Source organism: Podarcis melisellensis, assembly GCF_964234715.1.
Source record: "Podarcis melisellensis genome assembly, chromosome: 2".
In the NCBI taxonomy this organism is placed as follows: Eukaryota; Metazoa; Chordata; class Lepidosauria; order Squamata; family Lacertidae; genus Podarcis; species Podarcis melisellensis.
In genome coordinates this window covers 106,386,054-106,412,251 of record NC_138529.1, presented here as the reverse complement: position 1 = coordinate 106,412,251, position 26,198 = coordinate 106,386,054, and the positions used below count along the sequence as shown (strand labels likewise).

The following is a 26,198-nucleotide window of genomic DNA, read 5'->3' as shown; positions in this document are numbered from 1 at the left end:
TGTTGGTTGCAACTGTATGGAATTACTATTTTTTTATTGTGTTGTGAATTTGCTTTGAGATGCTTCACAAGAATTTATTCATGCGTGAAATAATAACCACAACGTCCTCTAATTTCTCAAAATTGCTGACCATTAACATGGCTGGCAGATAATATTATTTTGAACCACACACGAACAATATGAGGTTTGACAGCGGCTCAACATGGATGAGTTGTCTGTGCCCTAACTTCTGGCAAAAGACTGCTACTGATTCATTGGAAAGATAATGCTATGACCCGCCTTTAATCAACTCTTGCAACATATAAATGGATTGCTTTTAGACACAGATTGTAAATACAATGATATTTGGAACTCATTTCTAAAAATCATAACAGCTTGCTAATAATTCTTTATTCGTTGCAATAATTAAATTTCATACAGTACTCATATTTCGCATTGCATCACATTTTCAAATATCTTTGGTCTCTTTTCTTTCACTTTTATTTCCTCACTGAGCCATTTCAGTGAAATATCATTTGAAAAATCACACAATTAAATCACATAATTTTTCAACCACATGCATTTGAAATTATGTGTGTGTGGAAGCCCCAACTCTTGCTGTTTGCAGACTTCCATCGTTTCTTTCTGTCATTTACGTTTCCTCAATATAATCTGTTGCTCAACCCCACAAATATTCTGGAAGACAAGAGGGGTGAGGAACGCCGCCCCGGAGAGGGAAGCCAAGCAAACGTGGGTTGTGGGTGGAGATGAGGAAGCGAAGCCATTCTTCTTCCGGAATATGAGGGAATTCTCAGAGAAGCCAGGGGAGTTTTGCAAAGATCTGTAAGTTTCCATTCCCCGCTTTTTTCTCACGTCTTGGCTTGGCTCCCGAGGAGACAAAACGGAGAGCAGGTGCGGGAAGAGAAGGAAGAATTATGGAGACGGGGGTGGATTCCCAGCTCCTTGCTAGACGTTGCAGTAGTCCGAAGAGCAGCATCGGATGCTGACCTGGTGGCCGTGCGACTCCTTGTTCACCCCGCAGCCTTTTTTCTTCTGTCTGCTGCAGCCCAGGATCCTGAATTTCTCCTTTCCGTCTGTGGGTGGGGCGGGAGAAGAAGGGAAAGTAGGGAAAGTTTGGCAGCCTCTTACTGCAGCAGCCAGAACCAGCTCTGGGCTTGTAAACTTCCTCCTGACTCACCGCTGCCTCTTAAGGTGCTCCCACCCTTCTGCTATCCCATGCCTGCATTCATTCGTTTAATTTCTCCTCACTTTTCTGTCCCAGCTTTCCTGCAGGGAGCTCAAGGCTGCGCACATGGTTCTTCCTCTCCTCCTCCTTTGATCCCTACAACAACCCTGTGGGGTAGGAATATTTAAAATAAAAATACAAAATGTCCAGTAGCACCTTAGAGACCAACTAAGTTTATTCTTGGTATAAGCTTTCATGTGCATGCACACTTTGCGCACTTCTTCAGATGATAACAACAACAACAATTTATTATTTATACCCCGCCCCTCTGGCTGAATTTCCCCAACCTCTCTGGGCGGCTTCCAATCAAGTGTTAAAAACAATACAGCATTAAATATTAAAAACTTCCCTAAACATAGATACCTATGCACACGAAAGCTTATACCAAGAAAAAACTTAGTTGGTCTCTTAAGGTGCTACTGGACATTTTTTTAATTTTATTTTTATATTTCGACTGCGCCAGACCAACATGGCTACCTACCTGAATCTAGAACCTGTGAGGTAGGCTAGGCTAAGAAGCAGTGGCAGTAATGCCAACTCAAATAAAATATTTTTGGGGGGGGAGGCCGGATTTAGGTTTGATGAGGCCGCCCTAAGCTACTGAAGGTAATGGGGCCCTTTATATGTCCAGCTCTCCATTGTCAACAACAAATTGTCGCTGTTTTTTGCGTTGAATAATAGGTATCTAAAGTCATTTGCCACTGTTGCTGTATGTAAGGTTTTATTTTATTTGTTTTTTATCTTATATTTTGGAAATGTACATCCAGGGGGTTTTTCCCTTCAATTTTTTTTGGAGGCCGCCAAGAGAGTGGGGCCCCTAAGCTATAGGTTGTTTGGCTTATACATAAACCTGGCATGGGGGTGGGGCAGGTAAGCCCTGCCCTGCATAATTGATCGCATGACACGCTGCATGTACACGATTTGAATTGCAATGTCTATCAAGTCTGGGGGCCCCAGCCCCCCCCAAAAAATATTTTTGGGGGAAGGGACCTTGGCTCCTAGGAGTTGGCTCCTACGCTCTGTGGGGATAGTCCGATGGCCTAGTCCGATGCTCTAACCACTGTGCTATGCTGTGTATACATTGCAGGCTTAAAATGCAGCTAGGGTGTACTTTTTATGCTCCTTCATTGTCTTGATTCAGATCGAAGCTGGGGTTTTTTTTGGGGGGGCGCACATCAAAATGTTTCCCAAGAAACAGCAGGATAGATAAAAGAAATGTGGTTTGTGGCTTTGTGTTCATCACTTTCTAAGCCAGCAGCAGTGGGACGCTGGATGAAGAGAAGACCACATTGGGCTAACTTAATGAAAAATTCTTCTGATTTCTATGTGTTGACAGGCAGGGATGCCTTTACCCTACGCAAAAGGTGTTTGCGCTGGGTCTGGAGAGGAATTAGGAGCGCCGTAAGAATTCCAATCAGTTTGAGGCTGGTTTAAGAAACAGCGTGGCAGACAGCAGTATCTTTTACAGCAAAGCACAGGATACCTATGCATATTGGATTGTGACATGTGAACACATTTAAAAAGACAACTGCTTTGGAACGGCAGTAGATGGGAGTGTGGACACAGCCTCTGTCTCTTTTTGTGTGCGTGGGCGATTTAAGAAACTACACACACACACACACACACACACACAAAGCAACAGCATCACTGCTAAAACCAGTTCCATATTATAAAAATCAAGTGCCCTGGGCCAGGGTGCTGAGGAGAACTAGAAAAGGTCTTAGGGGGAATTGTTAGATTGCACCAGTGACGTACAGAAAACACGGGCTTCAGACCTGTGTTAGTCAACCTGCTCAATAAGTGCTGCCCTGGTTCGTATGGCTGCAGTTTCCATCGTCTGGCAGCAGAGATATTCCTGACTGTTCCACGAGTCAAAGGTCTCCCTTTCTGCAGACACCTGAAAGGAGCTTGCAGACCCCAAGTGGGCCATACATACCGTATTTTTCGCTCCATAAGACGCACTTTTTTCCTCTTAAAAACTAAGGGGAAATGTCTGTGCATCTTATGGAGTGAATGTGTGGTCCCTTGGGCTGGGGGTGGGACCCGGGCTTCCCCCGCCAGCCCCGCAAGCTCTGGGAGTGAAAGGGAGCGCTGAGCAGAGCCTGGGATGTATACAGGCTCTGCTCAGCGCTCCCTTTAAATATATATTTTTTCTTGAATTCCCCCTCTAAAAACTAGGTGCGCCTTATAGTCAGGTGCGCCGTATGGAGTGAAAAATAGGGTAGATCACATTTTGAGAGACTCTGGACCCGGGGCAGGGAATCTGCAGCCTTCCTGATGTCGTTGGACTCCAACTCCCATCAGCCCCAGCCAATGGTCAGGGATGGTGGGAGTTGTAGTCTAGCAGCACCTGGAGGGCTGCAGGTCCTCCCTGCTCAATTCAACCGGTTCTGAATGATGCGGCAACCAGACCAGGGTCCCTTACCTTGGCTGATGCGGATGGTCATGCATTTTTCTCCCTGAGACATGCAACCTTCGACTCCAGTCATGCACTCGGCATCGGGACTCTTCATGAGACAAGTGTTGCATTTGACACTCTCTGGGGAAGAAAGCAGAGTGAGTCCTCCTTGCTTTTGCTGTAAGGTCTGCTGCCTTGTGTAACACACAGTTGGACTACTGCAGTGCGCTCTACATGGGGCTAACTTTGAAGATGACCTGGAAACTACAACTAATCCAGAACGCGGCAGCCAGGCTGGTGACTGTGAGCGGCCGCCAAGACCACATAACACCGGTCTTGAAAGATCTACATTGGCTCCCAGTACGTTTCCGAGCACAATTCAAAGTGTTGGTGCTGACCTTTAAAGCCCTAAACGGCCTCGGTCCAGTATATCTGAGGGAGCGTCTCCAGCCCCATTGTTCTACCCGGACACTGAGGTCCAGCGTCGAGGGCCTTCTGGCGGTTCCCTCACTGCAAGAAGCCAAGTTACAGGGAACCAGGCAGAGGGCCTTCTAGGTAGTGGCGCCCGCCCTGTGGAACGCCCTCCCACCAGATGTCAAAGGAAAAAAACGACTATCTGACTTTTAGAAGACATCTGAAGGCAGCCCTGTTTAGGGAAGCTTTTAATGTTTGATGTATCACAGTATTTTAATATTCTTTTGGAAGCCGCCCAGAGTGGCTGGGGAGGCCCAGCCAGATGGGCGGGGTATAAATAATAAATTATTGTTATTATTATTATTATTAGGACTTACCCCCGGATTCAAGCAGAGCAAGGGAACAAACGGCAAAGAGCAGAGCCCCAACCATCTTGGAATCAATTGCTTTTCTCTCAGTCGAGATCTTCAGTCGAGGGGTAAAATAACCATCCTACACTGGCAGGAGACAGACCTTTGCAAAAGCACAATCTGTAGGCGGTGGGTGCAGTGGCTGGCTAATCATTCCCAAGACTGGGGGTGGTACTCAGAGTAGACCCATTGAAATTAATGAGCAGGACTAAGTTAGGTCCATTGCTTTCAATAGATTTGTGCAGCATAACGCTTAGTTGAGTACCACCCTCGGAAACGAGATGTACAAGATTCTATGTGTGTTCCCATACCCTATTTTCGGTACTCTTTAACCTTACAGTTGAATATTTGCGAGTCAACGCCAGAGGCCAAGGCGAAGCATAGCTGGGCATTAAAACGTGGGTTTGCACCCCTTTGGCTTCACGATCAAACACATGCATCTAGGGAGAAGGGCAGGTTTCTATGTATGATTAACAGACCAGTAGTGTTCAGGACTGGGGGTCAAGACCCTGAGGGGGTTCAGCTTCTTTTCAGGCATGTCTAAAGCCTGTTTTAGGGCCCTAATCCAGCCCTCTGGCCGATTTAATCTGGCCCCCGTGGCAGTATATGTCCTGGGATAAAATCCTTAAAAAAGCTCAACTTGGGTCAGCCCTCACACATGTTTACTTCATCAAATCTGGCCCTCTTTGAAAAAAGTTTGGGCACCCCTGTTTTAAGAGTTGGGTAGGAGAGGGTAGGTGTCAAGAGAAAGGAGAGATTCACCAGCAACATCCACCTTTTTCTCTCTTCGCAGGAATACAGACAAGTTTAGGTAGTTTCGGAGTTTGCTCTTGATCAGTTTCAAGAGACACAGGCTCTTTAAAAACCATTTTTCCTTGCCAGTCTATTACTAACAGCAAACTGTCTTCTGACTACCCACTTCACAAAAAATAATGATGATCCTGACCACAAGCAGACCACCATTGTATCACTTTGGCATTGAACAGGCAGGCAGCCTGTGGGTCACACAAGACACAGAATCATAGAGTTGGAAAGTTCCCCAATGCAGAAGGGTGTGGTCCAGCTCCGAGGGCCTTCTGGCAGTTCTCTCATTGAGAGAAGTGAAGTTACAGGGAACCAGGCAGAGGGCCTTCTTGGTAGTGGCGCCTGCCCTGTGGAACGCCCTCCCCTCAGATGCCAAGGAAATAAACAACTATCTGACTTTTAGAAGATATCTGAAGGGAAGCTTTTAATATTTGATGAATTATTGTATTTTAATACTTTGCTGGAAACAGCCTAGAGTGCCTGGGGAAACCCAGCCAGATGGATGGGGTATAAATAAAATAATACTAATAATACTAATAATAATAATAATAATGTCCAACCCCCTGCAATGCAGGAATCTTGACCAACATGGAGCTTAAACCCACAATCCTGAGATGAAGAATCTGATGCTCTACCAACAGGATTTTCCCTGTGCAGTGGAGTCTCTGTGCAAGAGAGGCTGGCTGATATAAGGACCCATCTGGAACTCAATTCCCAAAATAGTAAGGAGTCGTAAATATCTTAATTTAAGATCCATTGATACGTCTGATACCAAAACATTTTCCTAGGTAGCAGTGAACATTCCCATTATTTATCCCAATTGTTTTTTAAACTCTGCACATCAAACATATTTGTTGATAATAAATATCTATAAAAAGTCATCACTGGCTTTTTAGTGTCCAATGAATTATCCAGTTGCTCCCAAATTTTGGGTGTCTCAAAGGCTGTGAAGGGTGCTGGACCAAACCAAGTTGCTTAAAAGATGTTGCTTCAAGTATTGGCATTGTGCCACCTCTGACAGATGGTATTTTTCTCTTAGAGCATCATACATATAAAATCAGTCTTCCTCATCTACACCTTTTATCATCCAGCTTTTTTCCATATTGCCATATTTTCCCCAATTCTACTTTAATAGAGCAGGGATAGGCAAACTCAGCCCTCCAGATGTTTTGGGACTACAACTCCCATCATCCTTAGCTTACAGGATGGTCAGGGATGATGGGAGTTGCAGTCTCAAAACATCTGGAGGGCCAAGTTTGCCTATGCCTGCCATAGAGCATTTTAAAAATAAATAAATAATGTTTTTCAGATTTATACATTTCACTAATTTCACAATCACTTTAACATTTCAAAACTTAACTTCTTTCCCCCCTTTCTGCGGTTCCTTAAATTTAGCTTTAATATCTGCTGAATATCCAAATTAACTTAATTTTATTCATTTATTCCTCTCCTTTAAATATATACTCTTATAAAACTGCAGGCTATTACAAGAATCCTGCCAATGTTCTTATCTGTTTACAATTTATCTGTAAATATTCAATAAAGCATTTCTTTTATAAAAAGTTTGTTATCTTGATTTCTTATTTTCCAGTAGGTTTAACCATTTCTGCATATTCCATAAGCTTTTATATCCATTCTTCCATTGCTAGGACTTCTGCTTCTTTCCATTTTGGGGCGAGTAACATTCTTGCCACTGTAGTAGCATACATGAATAAGTTTCTATATAGTTTAGGTAGTTCTGTCCCTATAATTCCCAAAAGAAAAGCTTCTGGGTTTTTTGGGTTTTTTTATAAGCATTATTTTAAACATCCTTTTCAATTCATTATAAATCATTTCCCCATAGAGGAAGTGTAAGGAGTAAGGATAGACAGCATCTTAAAAAACAGAGACATCACCTTGCCGACAAAGGTCCGTATAGTTAAAGCTATGGTTTCCCTATTAGTGATGTATGGAAGTGAGAGCTGGACCATAAAGAAGACTGATCACCGAACAATTGATTCTTTTGAATTATGGTGCTGGAGGAGACTCTTGAGAGTCTCATGGACTGCAAGAAGATCAAACCTATCCATTCTGAAGGAAATCAGCCCTGAGTGCTCACTGGAAGGACAGATCGTGAAGCTGAGGCTCCAATACTTTGGCCACTTCATGAGAAGACTCCCTGGAAAAGACCCTGATGCTGGGAAAGATGGAGGGCCCAAGGAGAAGGGGACGACAGAGGACGAGATGGTTGGATAGTGTTCTCAAAGCTACCAGCATGAGTTTGACCAAACTGCGGGAGGCAGTGGAAGACAGGAGTGCCTGGCGTGCTCTGGTCCATGGGGTCACGAAGAGTCGGACACGACTAAATGACTAAACAACAACAAAGGAGTAAGGAGTCGATGATCCCCTGTGGCCAAAGACGACTATGCTCCTGCTGCTTGACCAAGTGACCAGCATGCTGTTTCTTCCTCTGGGAAGTCTCCAACCATGCTCTTGCATGGCAGCTGCTTTTCCCCTCCAGTGTGGGAAGGAAGGGGTTAATCCACAGTAGCCACTCTGACTACTACTGAAGCTCTCTGTCACCTTTGCTCTGCCCTAGTGCTGTGTTGATCTTCTGCTGCATCCCTACCCGCCCCCTTGCTGATCTTGGAATTTTTGTTTGTCTCCCAGAGTCCAAATGCTCAAGGCCTCGTGGTGCTTTGCTGTGGCTGAAAGGCAGCAGCAGGCAAGCTAAAGAGAACCTGTCAGCATCTGTGAGACGGCCCTGGTTCTTCTCTACACCAGCCGTAGCTTTTGGGGATCCAGCCCAAGGACCATGGGCAGGTTGGGTAAGCATGTCAGGTGACTAAGGTGTTACATGGGCAAATCCTTTCTCCTCTCGTTGCTGAGCCAAAAGGGAAGGGAAGGAAAACAGAAAGTACTGAAACCTCTTAGTTGTGGATCTGGGCATTAGAGGGAATGGAAGTTCTGTATGCACCATGCGCTTAAAGATTGTTCCCTCCCTCACCCCAGAAAAAGAATTCTGGGTACTGTAGTTTATTACTATTACTATTTATTTCATTTCTATGCTGCTTTATATTTTTAAGAAAAATCTCAAAGCGTTTTACAGAACGCTTAAAACAATCAGGAAGAAAGTCAAATACAGTGGTACCTCAGGTTACATATGCTTCAGGTTACATACGCTTCAGGTTACAGACTCCACGAACCCAGAAATATTACCTCAGGTTAAGAACTTTGCTTCAGGATGAGAACAGAAATCGCACAGCAGCGACGTGGCAGCAGCAGGAGGCCCCATTTGCCTCCAGCTATTAATTAATAACCCAAGATCACAGCATCTTTTCAATAGTTTCTGGACTTTCATGCAGGGTCAAGATCTCCCTCACCTGGCTAGTGCTTACTCTCTGAGGACATCTATCTCCAATAACACATATACAGTGGTACCTCGGGTTGCAGACGCTTCAACCCGATTCTGAAATTTTCAGATGGCATATGAAAAAATATGAACTCAATTCAGCTTAAGGAATCTCCATACAGATTTGCATGCAGATTTAAAGCAAGACCAGGGTTCTCTACAAAGAAGCCTAATTTTTTAATATATGTCTTTGGGCACCACATCAATAACAAAAGTTTTTTAAAACATCTATATCTTTTTTCCTCCTGGCAGGTTTTGGAAGGGAATATTGGGGTCCAGGAAAAAATGTGGAATGTATTTTCTGATTTCAGTGTATGTGACATGAAGAGATTATAGGCACATGCAAGCAAGATTTGTGCAAGCACTTCTAGCTGGCTTTGAAGTATTTTTGCTGGAGCATATCCTGTTGCCAAAGAGGCAAGCCACTTTCTTGGTTTAAAAAGCAGCTCTTTGGCTATTGCTGTGGCAACAAAATGTGTGTGGGGGGGGCGGGGGGAAAACAGTTGTTTTCAGTCAGGTCACCACTACTGAGCATACATTTGTTTAATGACAAATTCAGGCGTGATTGTCATGGAATCGTAGAGTTGGAAAGAACCCTGAAAATCATTTACCCCAATCCCCAGCAATGCAAGAATTTTTTTGTGCAACGTGGGGTTCAAACCCACCACCCTAAGTTTAAGAGTCCAATGCTCTACCAATTGATCTCTCTCTCTCTCTCTCTCTCTCTCTCTCTCTCTCTCTCTGTGTGTGTGTGTGTGTGTGTGTGTGTGTGTGATGTTTTAAATGGCCCTCAAGAAAGCTTTCAGTCCAGGGTTGATACGACTGCCAAAAGATGAAACAGGCTTGGATGCATTAACCTTAAGTAACAAGAAGTTGGCATATGTCCAATATATTTTTCACACATGAGATGGAAACCTTGGCACCGTTTCTGAATGCTGTTCTTTGAGGGCATAACGCTGAAAGCAGAGATGCTAGCCAATATAGGCTCAAATTTTCGCATTACGGACCAATATAAAGCACAAACGACTAATTTCAGCGCTCCATGCAAATACTGTCTTACTGCGTGATTTGCTGATGCATCTGGCAAGAACAAGGAAAAAAATCTGTCCTTCGAGCCGGAGTCGAACCAGCGACCTAAGGATGACTTTGGCAGCAGTCTACAGTCCTCCGCTCTACCAGCTGAGCTATCGAAGGGACAAGCCTAGGGTGCTGTGCCTCACCTTTTAACTGTGGGTGTGGTTGGGTGTGGAACTGGAATTTCAATGGGAGATATTCCCTTTGAATGTCTTCCCCAGGCTTCCTGCCTCTCCGCCAGCAAGCCTAAGATCTAAAGCATGGGTAGGCAAACTAAGGCCTGGGGGCCGGTTCTGGCCCAATCGCATTCTAAATCCGGTCCGCAGATGGTCCAGGAATCAGCGTGTTTTTACATGAGTAGAATGTGTCCTTTTATTTAAAATGCATCTCCGGCTTATTTGTGGGGCATAGGAATTCGTTCATCCACCCCCCCTTTATATAAAGATAGTAAGAAAACCCACAAGCATGAAAATCCTGGGCTGGATTTAAACTAAGTCGCTGCATTGGCAGAAGCCAGCAGGCTGTTGTGCTGAAACGTGAAAAGCTTTCGAAATAAAAGACCAAGGTAAATCTCTATCCCTTCCTTTTGGGCCTGAGAAGACCACTTCTCTTCTTTAGATCAGCTATGGGAGAATTGTTTTTGTAACGTTTGTTTGAAATATATCCCTTGCTGTAATGCGTCCCTTGTTGTAAGCTGCTTTGAGCATGGTGTGTGTGTGTGTGTGTGTGTGTGTGTGTAAAAGTAGCATACAAATAAAATGAATGAATAAGTGAATGAATGAACGAAACTTTGGCCCTCCTGATGCAGCTAAACTACAACTCCCATCAGCGTAGGCAAGCATGGCCAATGGCCAAGGATGATGGGAGTTGTAGTTCAGCAGCATTTAGAGGACCAAAGGTTCATCACACCTCTTCTAGATGTTGCTGGACTCTACATCATCCCTGCCCGTTGGGGCTCTTAGGTGCTGTAGTTCTGGATAGGCAAACAGGTTCCCCATCTCTGTTATAAGGGGTCCCCCTCATCTCAGTTCATTGACTTAACTTGCCTTCAGTCATCCATCATCAACAGCCGCCGCCGTTGCCTCTGCAGTGTCATGACTTTGTGTCAAGATTTCTCAAGGAATATACGGAAGCTTTCATTGAAATTCCAGTTCCATGCCCTGTAGGCCAATCGCTGCCTTTTCTTTTTTTTAAAGGAAGCCGCATCCCAAGTTAAAAAGAACAAGGGAAAGCTTTGGGCTTGTTCCTTCGATAGCTCAGCTGGTAGAGCGGAGGACTGTAGATTGTCGTCCAAGCCATCCTTAGGTCGCTGGTTCGATTCCGGCTCGAAGGACAAAGTGTTTTTGCTTGCCAGAAGTAGCTCCTGATCTCTCAGCCAATCATACACTGTGGCTTCCCTCGTCATGACTACAAACAGTCTGAAGAAACCCTCTGAGTCATACCGAAGCCTCTAAGCTGAAATAAGATCTCATAGTTTGAAAATACCAGAATATAGTTTTCCGCACCTGGCCTTGAGACAAGCGAGTTTCAGCTCCTGTTTCAGTTGTCGGTTTGTGGACCAGCTACTGAGCCTTGCAGCACGAAATGAAAGGAGTGCTGTGTTCATTGGCAAAGGGGTAGACACTGTCCAATAAAACGCTTGTGCAACTGATCAAACCTGCAAGTGCTATGGCCCTTGAGAAGTGCTGCTGGTGGTGGTTGTTGTAGTAGTGAGGACCTCATTCCCTCAGCAGCAAGATACTGCCACTGCAGTGCATTGCAAAAGCAAATCCTCAAAGCATAGAAGCTTCTTGGAGGGCAGCAACCAAGACCCCGCAGAACAAACAAGCAGCAGCTACGCATATATTGCACAGGTGCTGCCTGGGGAAACCAGGACTGGAGTCTGACTCAGGAGAGGGGAGCATGGATTTGTGGGGACCTGTACCAGCCAGGAGCTGAGAATGAGAGGCAGGGGAAGCTTCAGAGCTGGAGGAAGAAGAGGAAGAAGCAGGTCAGGCAAGTGAAGGGCCGGAGGCTTCCCGAGCCTCTCCTGCAACACTGTCTCCCAGAACCAGGAGCGAACGGATGTGGAAAGAGCAGAGGCAGCTTCCACAAAGGCGTAGTCTCTGGCTGCATGTGTGCAGCCTGTTGTGGGGAGGTGCATAAGCTGGTGAAGAGGGCATGGCCCCCTGTTGCTGCAACAAGAGCGTAGAATAGCTGCCTAGATGCAAGGCTGGTGTGTGCAGATATTTGGAGCTGAGGAAACAGCTTTGACAATGAAGAGCTAACTATCTTCCGTGGGCATTCATGTGGTTGACAAGATATCAGAAGAGAGAGGAAAGTGCCCTCACATCTTTGCTTGTATGTTTCCCATGGGCACCTCATTGGCCACTGTTGGAACAAGCCACTCTTCTTCTTCTTCGGCGATCACTTGTAGCCAAGTAGGTTTGTCTTCCATGAAATCAGTTTTAGCAGTAGGTCTGTAAGTGACTGTGGAGGCCAATTCTGGATCCACATGTCCTTCCACAGTGGGGACATTGGTGGGAGTTTATCACGGTGAGGGTTTGCCAAGCGTGCCTTCCTCTTAGCATGTTTCTCCCTTGTGTCCTGAGTTTGAGCGTCTTCAAAGCCCATGACACCTTTGGTGAAGGCTGTTCTCCAGCTGGAGCGCTCTCAGGCCAGTGTTTCCCAGTTGTTTGTGTTTATACTACATTTCTTTAGATTTGCCTTTGAGAGAGTCTTTAAACCTCGTTAACCACCAGCATTGTACTTTCCATTTTTAAGTTCAGAATACAGTGGAACTTCGGGTTAAGTACTTAATTCGTTCTGGAGGTCTGTTCTTAACCTGAAAATGTACTTAACCTGAAGCACCACTTTAGCTAATAGGGCCTCCTGCTGCTGCCGTGCCACCAGAGCACAATTTCTGTTCTCATCCTGAAGCAAAGTTCTTAACCTGAAGCACTATTTCTGGGTTAGCGGAGTCTGTAACCTGAAGCGTATGTAACCCGAGGTATCACTGTAGAGTACAGTGGTACCTCGGGTTAAGAACTTAATTCGTTCCGGAGGTCCGTTCTTAACCTGAAACTGTTCTTAACCTGAGACACCACTTTAGCTAATGGGGCCTCCCGCCTCCGCGACGCCGCCACCATGCAATTTCTGTCCTCATCTTGAAGCAAAGTTCTTAATCTGAGGTACTATTTCTGGGTTATCGGAGTCTGTAACCTGAAGCATCTGTAACCTGAAATGTCTGTAACCCAAGGTACCATTGTAGGTGCTTTGGAAGACGATAATCAGGCATCCGCACAACATGACCAGTCCAACGGAGTTGATGTTGAAGAATCAAGCCATTAAAATAGATCCAGCAGTCTTCTTATGTTCTTAGGCTGTTGATGTTTGTGTGTCTTCTTAGTGCTTCTGGGCCTTGCCGCTCTGCTCCTGCTGCGGAAGAGCACGCCCAGCCCCTTGGAGAGATGTTTTGAGGATCCAGAATATGAGAGGCTGCTGGATATCGCTAAGGATGGGCTGGGCAAAACTGAAGAACCGAGACGGATTGCGATTGTGGGAGCCGGGGTTGCTGGACTTACAGCTGGGAAAGTGCTGCTGGACGCTGGACACAAGGTGATGGGGCCAAGGAGAAGGGGAGGCATTGGCAGGGTGAGAAGCAAGGGCAGGTGAGGCAGGGGTCGCATAATAATAACAATTTTGTATTTGTACTCTGCCCGTCTGACTGGGTTGCCCCAGCCACTCTGGGCGGCTTCCAACATACAGTATATAAAAACATAATGAAGCATTACACATTACAAAGCTTATCTGATGGGAGGGTGTTCCACAGGGTGGGTGCCACTACCGAGAAGGCCCTCTCCCTGGTAGCCCACTTTCCTGTAAGTCAAGCCCAAATCCCGCCCCCCTTGATTCACAATCTTCAGCCAACCTTGCCCAAACTCTTATCTCGCTCAGGATGATTGGATTTAAAGACACAAGGCAGTCTTTAAGATCAAGCTGATCCAGTCTCTGAAGCAACAGCAGAGTCGCCCTACCAAATGACAAAAAAAATGGGGACAATGGTTTCTGCAAACGGGTTTGCAAGCCGGGAAAAGAAAACGATGGACGTGTATGAAATATGGATTGTTGTTTAGCCATCCCGTGCATATTCTGGGGGAAACCAAGGGGTTGCTTCCAGTGTGACCTGGTGCAGATGTAATCCTACTTTCTTGCAAACAACAGTTAAAGCAAGCACTGGGAATGTACCTGAATAGGAACCATAGCTAACCTCGGCGTATATGTACTGCTAAACCATGGTTAAAGGCAGTGCTTTTTTCTGGGGGGTACACATGCCCCTAAACATTTTGTGAATCTAAGTTTGGCCTCATTGAAGGGCACTATTTCAATATGAGTAGGAAAAATGAGAGTACCCCCTTTTTAAAGAAAAAAAGCACTGGTTAAAGCCAACAAGGGAGAATTTGTCCTCAGAAGGGATTGAGGGAATAGGAGGAGGACGGTATGTGCGTTCCTGAGACTGTCTTCCAGTTTTCAAGCCCTGGTCTTTGTAGAGCCAGGTTTACATTTCAAAGTACCAAGCCTGACATTGACACATGGCATCTTCAGGCAGATGCTGGGGCCACAGCACTCTGGAAGGGACTATAATTGACACTTGCCCTGGGCTCCCATTTAGACAAACATTTGCTCCAGACGATTGGGCTTGGGAGCTGCTGTTTTAATTTCCCACAGTGCTCCTGACACAGCACCCCTCCACTGTATTGAGGGAAATTAAAAAGGTGTCCCCCTTTCTGGTGCCTGAGAATACAGAGGATAGCCTTTCTTAATAATAATAATAATAATAATAATAATAATAATAATAATAGTAATAATAATAAATTTTATTTATACCCTGCCCTCCCCAGCCAAGGCCAGGGGAGGCTCAGGACAGCTAACAACCAATAATAAAAACGAGTTGAATGAATACAACTTAAAAACAACATTTAAACATTAAAATGCAGCCTCATCACAGGAGGAGAAAGGAAAAAAGAAAGAGGGGGAGGGAATCAAATTGGCTCCAAGCCAAAGGCCAGGTGGAACAACTCTGTCTTACAGGCCCTGCGGAAAGAAATCAGATCCCGCGGGGCCCTGATCTCATGAGAAAAAGCGTTCCACCAGGCCGGAACCAGTGTTGAAAAGGCCCTGGCTCTGGTTGAGGCTAATTTAACTTCCTTAGGGCCTGGGACCTCTAGGATGTTGCTATTTATGGACCTTAAATCCATGGGGCATACTGGGAGAGGCAGTCCCGTAGGTACGAGGGTCCTAGGCATAATGATATGGTCTCTACGGCATATACAGCTTTCATCATGGCGGCACCTGTCAACGTTGTACTCTCGAGATGTCCTGGACTACAGCTCCCATCATCCCACTCTGGCTGGGAGCTGATGGGAGTTGTATTCCCAAAAATCCGGAGGATGTCACGTCGGCGACCCTTGTCTTACACCATCGCTTTCTTCAGCATAGTTTGGCAGGTTCAGGGGCTGAGTGGCTCCAATAGCAGCCTTACTCCTCTAGGGGATGCTGGCTCCACTTGAGACCCAGGTGCGAGTAGAAAAACAAGAGCTTCACTCAGCCTAGATTCCCTGTCTGCCTGCCCCCCCTCCCCGCCCTCTGCTCCTGCAGAGCAGGCTCATTCCAGTCTAATAACGTTTGCTATATACTTTCCCCCCATCAACAGGGCCAACTGGCAGGACTTAATTACTATTTTCTGCTGCAGGGCAAGCTTATGAAAAACAAATGAAAAAACTGGGTGGGCCACGGAGTGTGCAGTTGCACAAACCGCCAGGCAATTAAATATGTAGATGGCAGGCATGATCACTTCTTTTGTTGTTTTTGCAAATCTGGCAAGTCTCTGTTTTATTGGTGACCTGCTGTGCCACAATGTGCAAGACATATTCAAGAGAATGGGGAAGGTAGATAGCCAGGGTGTGGAATTTGGCCCTCTGGGCTTCTACATCTTGCCCTCAAAATTCTCCCCGGCTACATCCCTGCATTAGGGACGCGGGTGGCACTGTGGGTTAAACCACAGAGCCTAGGACTTGCTGATCAGAAGGTCAGCAGTTCAAATCCCTGCGACGGGGTGAGCTCCCGTTGCTCGGTCCCTGCTCCTGCCAACCTAGCAGTTCAAAAGCACATCAAAGTGCAAATAGATAAATAGATACTGCTCCAGCAGGAAGGTAAATGGTGTTTCTGTGCACTGCTCTGGTTCGCCAGAAGCGGCTTAGTCATGCTGGCCACATGACCTGGAAGCTGTACGCTGGCTCCCTCGGCCAGTAAAGCGAGATGAGCGCCACAACCCCAGAGTCGGCCACGACTGGACCTAATGGTCAGGGGTCCCTTTACCTTTACATCCCTGCATTGCACAAGTGTTTTTGCTTGGCTGGATTGCATCTGGTTCAGTATAAAGGCAGCTTCCTATGCCATGCATGGGAATGGAGATCCAGAATATGTCAGGATCACCCATGTATTTTTGACCCCAAATCTGTTGACACTTTGCCAAGGAGCTAACCAAGGCACAGCAGTCTGGTTTCCCAACAGAGCAGTTGCCAGTGAGTCAGATCTTGTGGCTTTATTTATACAGGTGCATCTGTTCTGAAACAGAGCTGTAATCATAACCAGAAAAACAGACCTTTCCCTCAGGGACCTTGGGTAATCTCTGACAAACAGTTCCTCCAGAATGTGACGTTTTCAAGATGTTAGCTGATTGAAAGCACCAGGCCGCGGAACAGAATTCACCTACCTGTCTCCTGACCTGTTTTTCTCAATTTTGTTTTGGAGCTAGCTCCGACCCCCCGCCAAAATTTATTCTGCTGTCTGCCCTCCTAACCCAGGACCAGACACCTGTAACACAGCAGAGCATGCAAAGATCCTTGCGCACTGGTGTCTCTGTGCATCCTAGTGTGTGCAAAAGATCTGTTGATCAGGGCACTAATCCAGCACTGACCTTAGAAAGGAGAGCAAAGGAAGAGACATCTCTGAAGTTGCAGACAAAGGAGCGTAGGAAGCTCTCCTTTGCTGAACCAAACTGAAACTGAGTGGATTTCATGCTCTTTATTCAGCTCATAGCGGTGAGGAGGAATGAAAGCTTCTCCAAAGTATCTGCTTTGTATACATTATTTACACAATGGGTTGCACGTGATTGGCTAATTCCGGAATTCTCCTGTAGGCCAATCAGGTTGTGGATTCACTTCCATCTGGAGCTGGATTGGGTGGCTCCTACCGACCAATCATACTGCTGCATTGTTCTAGGACCAATCAGACTGCTGCATTCTGAATCCTATTGTTCTAGGACCAATCAGACTGCTGCATTCTGAATCCTATTGTTCTAGGACCAATCAGACTGCTGCATTTTGGATCCTGTTCAACTCAGTACGTAACACAGACCCATGGTCCTCCTAGCTTAGGATTGTTTACTGAGCGGCTCTCCAATATTTCAGACAGAGAGTCTTGTCAGCATCGCCCTTGAGCCAGTGCCGACTGGACTCATCCACTTCAGCCCCGACTGGGCCAGGCGAGCTGGGGTAGCACTTCCAGAGACCACCTTCTGCACAGGAACAGGTCAAAGTGCTGTGGACTCACAACTCAGAGTTGTGAGCACCAGATTCACTTCCGAAGACAGTCGTTGCACAGCAGAGTATAGCAGAGCATAAACCACTCGGAGAACAGCTCTGTAGAATAACTACTTTTATTCTATCTACAGCAACTATTATAAAAACTATATACAGAGCTAAATGGAGAAGCACCCACCTAAGGGAACAGTGGTGGCTGGGAGGTAGAGCAGCAGTTGCCACTGCCTGCTGATTGGCTCTCTCCCTGGCAAGCAAGCCAATGGCAGCAGTGGTGATGAGGACAATCAGCTGGCTGTGAAAGTCGTGAGGAGCTAGACTCTTGGAGGGAAAGGAGTCTTTCCCATGAGCCCTCCAAAATCCCGAGCCAACACTGCTGGCATCTGCACCCTTTCAGCTGTTCTGTGCCTCCCAAGGGGAGTCTGCCCCAACCACCGAAGAAGAGCCTACACTAAGGCCTGGGGGCCAGATCCGGCCCAATCGCCTTCTAAATCTGGCCCGCGGATGGTCCAGGAATCAGCATGTTTTTACATGAGTAGAATGTGTCCTTTTATTTAAAATGCATCTCTGGGTTATTTGTGGGGCCTGCCTGGTGTTTTTACATGAGTGGAATGTGTGCTTTTATTTAAAATGCATCTCTGGGTTATTTGTGGGGCATAGGAATTCATTCATATATTTTTTCCGGCCCCTTACAAGGTCTGAGGCTCAGTGGCCCGGCCTCTGCTGAAAAAGTTTGCTGACCCCTGGCCTACACAATACAACCCAGACTTCAGCAGCGGCTGAATGCAAGTCAGCGCTCGCATGCCAGAAGAACACTGCCCAGTCCTTCCGACTCAATGAACTCAAAGCTGATGTTCCTGCAAACTTGGCCATTTCGAATCTGCACAGTCCCCACTCTCTAGTAGCATCTTCTACAGAAAGATGCTTCTTGCAGCTTGTGTTTCAATAAGGTATCAGCAGGGTCCATTTCTTTTCCCCTCAGTGCCACCAGCCTAAGTCCATTCTGAGAGCAGATTTTACCCCTGAGCTTGTCCATTTTGCCAGTCCCCAGTACTGGCATCAAGCATTCCTCAACAGTGTAACTTCCAGGCAAACTTAGCAGGTAGAACACTCAGGCTAAGTAATCTGACAGCAAGTTGATAATTGCCCTTGAATAACACCAGCAGATCCAACGTGGCAGCAACTTCTGAAAGGTAACAGCCAATATCCAAGGCTTGTAAGTTTTAATTACAAACTCACCGGAGATGAATGAATGAAATCAGCATGAGTCACCAGACGTCTCTTGACACCTGAATCTGCTGGTATGATATAATTTGCTTAACCTGCCTAGAATAAGGTGCCAGTGACAGATCGTCCAGGGACTACAGCTCCCATCATCCCTGACCATTTGCCATGCTGGCAGGGGCTGATGGGAGTTGCAGTCCAACATCTGGAGACTGAGGAAAGCTACTATAATCAGGTCTATAAATATTGGACTGGGTATTCTCATAAAACAAAACACTTTGGCCCTTTCCCATGGGGACATTCTTCAACATTGTTCAGTGGAGCCCATTTTGCAACCACTGCAATTATAGTTCTTCTTTTGCCCACCCCCCCAGGTGACAATTCTAGAAGCCAGCAGCTGTGTGGGAGGCAGGATGGAGACTTACCGTGATCCCGAGGGGGGCTGGTATGTGGATTTGGGCCCGAGGCGCCTGCCTTTCAGCCACAGGTAAGAAGGGGCAGTGATATTCCCATGGTGGTGTGTGGCTGATAACATTTGATGGAGGGAAAGACAGTTGGTATGACAGCCACCTTCAAATGAGAGCCAGTGTGGTGTAGTGGATAAGAGCGGTGGACTCGTAATCTGGGGAACCGGGTTTGCGTCTCCGCTCCTCCACATGCAGCTGCTGGGTGACCTTGGGCTAGTCACACTTCTCTGAAGTCTCTCAGCCTCACTCACCTCACAGAGTGTTTGTTGTGGGGGAGGAAGGGAAAGGAGATTGTTAGCCGCTTTGAGACTCCTTCGGGTAGTGATAAAGTGGGATATCAAATCCAAACTCTTCTTCTCTTCTTCAAATATTAGGAAGATCTTTCTGATGATAATATGTTTTGTTAAAACTTAAGAGCTGTTTGACAGTAAAACAGACTTATCTCAGAAGGTTGTGGACTCTAGTTTGTTGCAGGTTTTTAAGCAGAGGTTCGGCGGCCATCTGTCAGGGATTCTTTAGCAGCGATTGCTACGTTGCAGAGGGTTGGTCTAGATGACCTTTGGGGTGTACCTTCCAAATCTGCAATTCTGTGACTCAATGAGAACAAAATCAGGAACAAAACTGAAATGAGTCTGATGGTAAGATGCCCGTCATCATGTCATGCAGCATGTGCAGAGGTGGGAGGCATTGCAATTTTAGGGGACCCTATGGTGTGCAGTGGAGCCCTGCGGTCACTAAATCATAGAATCTTGGGAGGGACCCCAAGGGTCATCTAGTCCAACCCCCTGCAATGCAGGAATCTCAGCTAAAGCAGCCATGACAGATGGCCATCCAACCTCTGCTTAAAAACCTCCAAGGAAGGAGAGTCCACCACCTCTCATTGGAGTCTGTTCCACTGCCGACCTGCTCTTACTATCAGAAAGTTTTTTTGAATGTTTGGTCATTGCATACTTCATTCATTCATTTATTTGCATTTGTACTGTCTCCACCTTTTCCCCCAAGGAGCTCAAAGGGGCCTCCATGGTTCTCCCCTTCCCCATTTAATCCCCACAACAACACTGTGAGGTAGGTTAGGCTGAGAGGCAGTGAGTGGCTCAAGGTCACCCTGTGAACTTTGTGGCTGAGTGGAGATTTGAACCCTGGTCTCCCAGGTCCTAGTCCGACATTCTAACCATTACACCACGCTGGTTCTTCTGCACTACAACTTCCCCTGCATGATCAAAGTCAGAGAAGTGGAGTGTCCAGTTTCAGAGGGAGAGGGCATGTCTCATCATGTCCCCAAATGTAGCACCTTACCTTTGCCTCGTAGGAATGGATGACAGCCATTCATATGTCAGGATGCAAAGGTACACTGACACGACTGGGTAAGAGTTGAACCTGTTCCTTATCTCTTGCTGATCCCGGACATTATGAATTCAGCCTTTGTGTTTCTGGGGCTGTGCTTCTTGGTCATGCTAGAGTGTAACAGAATATTTGGAACCAGCTTTTTGGGGAAAAAGAGACAGAAAGAAAAAGAAAGGAAGGAAGGAAGGAAGGAAGGAAGGAAGGAAGGAAGGAAGGAAGGGAAGGAAGGAAGGAAGGAAAGAAGGAAGGAAGGAAGGAAAGAAAGAAGGAAGGAAGGAAGGAAAGAAAGAAAGAAAGAAAGAAAGAAAGAAAGAAAGAAAGAAAGAAAGAAAGAAAGAAAGAAAGAAAGAAAGAAAGAAAGAAAGAAAGAAAAGAAAGAAAGAAAGAAAAGAAAGAAAGAAAGAAAGAGATTGCTCCAGCAACAGGCCATATGATTGCCAAGTTGCAAGCTAGAGATATTCCCCTTTTAACTTTGTTCCCGCTCTTGAATCAGGAGAAGAGACAGTTGGGGCTTCCCCCTATTTTGTTTTCCTCTAGTCCACACCCTTTCCCACCTGCTGAGATCCAGCTTGTTACAGCAGGTGTGGGACGAGTGGGTGGGAGGATACTGGGGGGGAGAAGCCACATCCATTACATCTCCTATTCAGGCAGCAGAATTTAAAGGCAACTCTCCAGGTTGCAATCTAGCCAGCGACTGTCCAGTTCTGTGGGAGTGGGAAGCTCCCAGGGCAGGTGATAAACTTTCAGCACCTTGGACAGCTCCAATGAGTCCTGCTAAGGCAAGCGGCTACCTGAAATGTTGTCTGTGCAGAGAGCTAGTACCAAGGGAAGTCTTATGCAGGCTGATCAAACCTAGTCAGCTCTGTCAGCCTAGAGGCGCTGAAAGGGTAGTTAAAGGGCCCTCAGCTTATTTTAAAGTCTTTGGCTTCTGTGAGGTTGGGACAACAGAAGTATTGCAGGGAACCCTGCTTCTGGGAGGTTGGAAAGACAGAGATACTGCAGGGAATGCTGGCAGGCCTGTGTTTCCAGAAGGCCTCTGGTGTGTTTGGGTTTGTTTGTTTTTTGCCTGTTTATCTAATTTATACCCTGCCCTTCTTCTAAGGAGTCCAGGGTGGCAAACATGTATACAATTTAAAAACAGGAACAAAGAGAAATGTTATAAAACAGATCAAAACATTCTAAAAAATAATTAAAAACATCTAAAAGGTGTTACAATTTTAAACCTTCTTTAAGCATCCATCTCGAGTTTGCCAGGAGCATTCTTCTTCAGACACCAAATTCCTGTGTAATCAGGAACCTTTTCAAATCCCTCCTTGATGGAGACAGGAACACCTCACTGTGTAGCACATTCCACAACCTGGGGACCACCACTGAAAAGGCCCTGTCATGGATGAGGACCAACCTGTGAATGAGATGCTGGTGGTTCTCTGAGGAAGTTTCCTGAACCCTTTCCTCGTCAAAGTTCTCCACCCTATATAGTAAAGTCTCTGATGGGACATGGGTCAGACCCTGGTAGACTATGGCAACGGAACAGGAGGCACAATAAGGGAACAAACTATGAAGAAAAACTAAACACAGGAAATCAAAGACTAATGGCATAATAAACACACCCCTTTATGTTTAATACCCATTCTTCCCCTCTGTTAACCATCCTTCCTCCTACTCTTCCCCTCTGATCCGCCCATTGGCTCTCTCTACCTCCATGCAGAATTGTCCGGGAATATGTTGCAAAATATGGCCTGAAATTAAACCATTATTCAGATGGCAATGGCAACGCCTGGTACCTGGTGAACAATATCCGAGCCAGAGTCAAAGAGGTGGAGAAGAATCCAGACATTCTGGGATACCCTGTAGATCCCTCCGAACGTGGGAAGTCTGCTGTGGAGCTGTATTATGAAGCGTTGAAACCGGTGAGTTTCTTTTTGTAAACCGCTTTGAGGTGTGTTTTTTTTAAAAAACCATCAAGTAGTGTATAAATTTTATGAAATAAATGAGTGTGTGTGTGTGTGTGTGCATGCGTGTGTTTGTGAACACAGTTGCCAACAGATTCAGGATCTACACATCCTTCCACAGTGGGGACATTAGTTTCCGGGTGGGAGTTGATCACGGTGTGGATTTGCTGAGCTTGCCTTCCTCTTAGCACGTTTCTCCCTTTCGTCCTGAGTTTGAGTGCCTTCAAAGCCCATGACACCTCTGGTAAAGGCTGTTCTCCAACTGGAGCGCTCGCAGGCCAGTGTTTCCCAGTTGTCAGTGTTTGTACTGCATTTTTTAAGATTTGCCTTGAGACAGTCTTTAAACCTCTTTTGTTGACCACCAGCATTACGCTTTCCATTTTTAAGTTCGGAATAGAGTAGTTGCTTTGGAAGACCACACACACACAGAGAGAGAGAGAGAGAGAGAGAGAGAGAGAGAGAGAGAGAGAGAGAGAGAGAGGGGTCTGTAAATGGGCATAATTGTACACAGTGGTGCAGGAGGGAAGTGAAATGTAAAAAGTCCCAACAGTGATAATTCAGTTAGACCTAGAACATATGGGTGGCTCCCAACAAAAAAAAATAGCAAAAACACAATGCAACATCAAACACTAAAAACCTCTCTAAACAGGGCTGCCTTCAGATGTCTTTTAAAATCACATAACTGTTTATCTGCTTGACATTTGATGAGAGGGCATTCCACAAGGCGGGTGCCACTACTGAGAAGGCCCTCTGCCTGGTTCCCTGTAGCCTCACCTCTTGCAATGAGGAATGACCAGAAGGCCCTGGGAGCTGGATCTCAGTGCGAGTGGAGATGCTCCTCCAGGTATACAAGGCTGAAGCAGTTTTTTATTTATTTTTGTTTTTATTTTATGTTGTAAACTATGTGATATGTGGTATATAAGTCTAACATCATCATCATCATCATCATCATCATCATCATCATCATCATTATTATTATTTAACCTTCTGTTTCTCTAAACCTGAGGTTGATGGGGAGAAAAGGAGGACACACTTTGCCATTCATAGTCCTACAATAACCCATCTTCGTTTGTGCCCTTCAGATAGAAGAGGACTTGGCGAGATCAAACTGCAGCCATGTGCTTGAAAAATACGATGCCTATTCTCTCAAGGTGCTCGGTTTTATTGATATACGTGGGTGATATTTGATGTTTCTGGCACGGATCTGCTTCTCCCTCTTTTTATATATATTACATTACTTTGCGGAATTGAGAGCCCCATTCGATGATACACAAGACATGGAAATGTTCTTGCTTGTGCAATGCTGTGATTTGCATCTCTCCAGCCCCATCTCACTTTACTGGCTGTTGGAAATAGCAAAGGGACAGAGAGCAGTGGCAGTTCCATGACTGGTTTGGCACTGTTAAGTGCAGACCTCTACATCCATTCATAATTCATATGAGTCTGTTCTGGCCAAACTAAACTACAAGCCAACATTGGCCCAAGTTCATGTAAGTTTGCAAAAACCTTGCATTTCTGCCACCAGGGGGCAGCAGAGTGCTACCATGTGTATAATGACTGCAATAAAAAAAAGCCAGTTTGTTTAATTGAATTCAATTATTTCGAGACATTCAATTTCAAAGTCTAGAGTACAATTTTTTAAAAGTCAACACCTGAAATTTGGATTTTGGAATACAACTCATGCTTTGAGAAGTGGGACGGAAAATTGTTAAGCTTTCACAAGGAAAACTCATCCTTTGAGTTTTGACATTGAAACGTGTATGTTGAAATTTGGAACACGGTTTTCAAAACTTGTTAGTTTAGTTATTTTTAATTTAGGGTATACGGCAGCCTTTGAATTTTAGGCAAAGATGTGTTTAAGCTCTATCAATATTTCCACTTGAGCGCAGCCATATTATTCCTCATATACTCTTCCACCTTCACAGGCATATCTGATCGAAAAGGGAAATCTAAGCCACGCAGCCGTCCGAATGATTGGAGACCTGATTAACCTGAGCGCGGAGTTTTCCCGCAGTTTCATTGAATTCCTCCGAGAAGTTTTCCTGTTTACCCGTGAAAAGAGGTAATGAAAGCCGGTTGCATAGGTGCTGGCTCCCTGGGGGAAATTCCCCATGAAGGGGAATTTACTTTTCAGTACTCTGCTAAACCGGGACGCGGGTGGTGCTGTGGGTTAAACCACAGAGCCTAGGACTTGCTGATCAGAAGGTCGGCGGTTTGAATCCCCACAACAGGGTGAGCTCCCGTTGCTCAGTCCCAGCTCCTGCCAACCTAGCAGTTCGAAAGCACGTCAAAGTGCAAGTAGATAAATAGGTACTGCTCCAGCTGGAAGGTAAACGGCATTTCCGTGTGCTGCTCTGGTTCGCCAGAAGCTGCTTAGTCATGCTGGCCACATGACCCGGAAGCTGTATGCCGGCTCCCTCGGCCAATAAAGCGAGATGAGCACCGCAATCCCAGAGTCTTTTGCAACTGGACCTAATGGTCAGGGGTCCCTTTACCTTTTTATTCTGCTAAACACATGGGAACGGGTGGAGGGATCAGGAGGTGTGGAGGGCCTGTGTGAGGAATCCCACCCCCCTACCCACATGTCTGGGACGTTTCGAGAGTCGAACGGACTTCCAGAACGAATTAAGTTCGAGAACCAAGATTCCACTGTATATAAATTCAATAAATAAATAAATAAATAAACACACACACACACACACACACACACTCCTGGTAGTTGAATGAGCATGTCTAGCAGAAACGACTCCTCTTCCGCCTTTTCTTGACCTCCAGGTACGATGAGATCGCTGGCGGGTTCGATATGCTGCCCAGGGCTATTCACCAGTCGCTCCCAGCTGGCACCGTGATGCTCAACAGCACCGTGACGGAGATCCTCAGAGAAGGGGACACGGTTTCGGTGCTCTACCATCCTTCCAGCTCCCTGGCCTTGCCGGACACCATCCTGGCTGACTACGTCATCGTCACGTCCACGGCAGAGGCCACACGCCTCATCCGCTTCCACCCTCCCCTCTCGCCTGCCAAGACCCAGGCGCTCCGTTCTCTGCGCTCCACAGGAGCCACCAAAGTGGCCTTGGCCTGTTCTAAGAAGTTCTGGGAGGAAGAAGGAGAAGAGATCTACGGTGGAACCTCCATCAGTGACCTGCCCTCCAGGATAACCACTTACCCCAACCACAACTTCTCCAGCGGCCTGGGGGTCATCCTGGGCTCCCAGACTTATGGGGACGACTCGGAGTTTTTCGCCCCCCTCAGCCCCCAACAGGCTGTCGACGTGGTTCTGAGGGACTTGTCCACTATCCACCAGCGCCCCCTGGAAGAGCTGAGGCGTCTTTGCAGCCGGTGGGTGGTCAAAAAATGGAACCTGGACCCCCACGCCATGGGGGCCTTCACCCTCTTCAGGCCTTACCAGCTGAGCGAACACGCGGAGGCCCTCGCCCACAAGGAGGGGAGGGTCTATTTTGCCGGAGAGCACACGGCTTTGCCACATGGTTGGATTGACACTGCGATGAAATCAGCCCTGAGGGCAGCCAGGGATGTCCACCGGCACACAGGGGCACAGGGCTGTGGTCACCAGACAGGCATTTTTGGTGATCAAGGGGGTGGCTCGGAAGTTTGTAAACCTCCTTGATCCGTTGTAAGGCTATGCCGCCTTTAAAAATTCAGAAGCAGTGAGTAAATAAAGATGACTCATCTGAATCATTTTCATCAGTGTTTGAAAACACATGGAATATTATTCTGTAAGCCCTTGTGAAATGGTTCGCCTGCTCTTTTAAGTTGCCCCCACTCGGGTCTTTTGAATATGCCTCTACCTCTGAGTCCACATCTTCAGTTGTTGTCAGTCAGGTGGGGATCTTCTAGATGTGGCTTTGCAGCGCTTCAAATTGACCTCCGTCACCCTTAGTAATGTTATCACGT

General features: G+C 46.3%; 2 protein-coding genes across 5 annotated transcripts; one reads left to right on the top strand and one right to left on the bottom strand.

Moving 5' to 3' along the window:
- Positions 1-425: 425 nt before the first annotated feature.
- Positions 426-25,979, top strand: LOC309364750 (L-amino-acid oxidase-like). Of its 4 annotated transcripts, none has more exons than XM_081902612.1 (9): positions 426-822; positions 5,826-5,973; positions 7,901-8,058; positions 13,105-13,313; positions 18,895-19,007; positions 22,040-22,241; positions 23,366-23,434; positions 24,209-24,345; positions 25,059-25,979. In XM_081902612.1, exons 3-9 carry the CDS (start codon positions 8,046-8,048, stop codon positions 25,909-25,911), a joined length of 1,596 nt encoding a protein of 531 aa, XP_081758738.1. In that variant the 5' UTR covers positions 426-822; positions 5,826-5,973; positions 7,901-8,045; the 3' UTR covers positions 25,912-25,979. The 4 variants fall into 4 exon arrangements, with proteins under 4 accessions (XP_081758738.1, XP_081758735.1, XP_081758737.1 ...); XM_081902610.1 differs by lacking the exon at positions 426-822 and adding an exon at positions 4,421-4,515; XM_081902609.1 differs by lacking the exon at positions 5,826-5,973.
- Positions 817-4,536, bottom strand: LOC309365247 (lymphocyte antigen 6 complex locus protein G5b-like). Its single transcript, XM_081903481.1, has 3 exons — positions 4,415-4,536; positions 3,651-3,764; positions 817-1,073 (listed from the first exon to the last, which is right to left on the bottom strand). Exons 1-3 carry the CDS (start codon positions 4,467-4,469, stop codon positions 946-948), a joined length of 297 nt encoding a protein of 98 aa, XP_081759607.1. The 5' UTR covers positions 4,470-4,536; the 3' UTR covers positions 817-945.
- Positions 25,980-26,198: the final 219 nt, after the last annotated feature.

Bases quoted from the DNA above. Each gene is read 5' to 3' on its own strand.
- LOC309364750 (XM_081902609.1), top strand. The intron at 19,008-22,039 runs GTAAGAAGGGGC...ACCTCCATGCAG, and splicing joins CGCCTGCCTTTCAGCCACAG to AATTGTCCGGGAATATGTTG. The intron at 24,346-25,058 runs GTAATGAAAGCC...CTTGACCTCCAG, and splicing joins CTGTTTACCCGTGAAAAGAG to GTACGATGAGATCGCTGGCG.
- LOC309365247 (XM_081903481.1), bottom strand. From the start codon at position 4,469: ATGGTTGGGGCTCTGCTCTTTGCCGTTTGTTCCCTTGCTCTGCTTGAA. The intron at 3,765-4,414 runs GTAAGTCCTAAT...TTTCTTCCCCAG, and splicing joins TGCTCTGCTTGAATCCGGGG to AGAGTGTCAAATGCAACACT. The intron at 1,074-3,650 runs GTAAGGGACCCT...CCCCACCCACAG, and splicing joins GACCATCCGCATCAGCCAAG to ACGGAAAGGAGAAATTCAGG.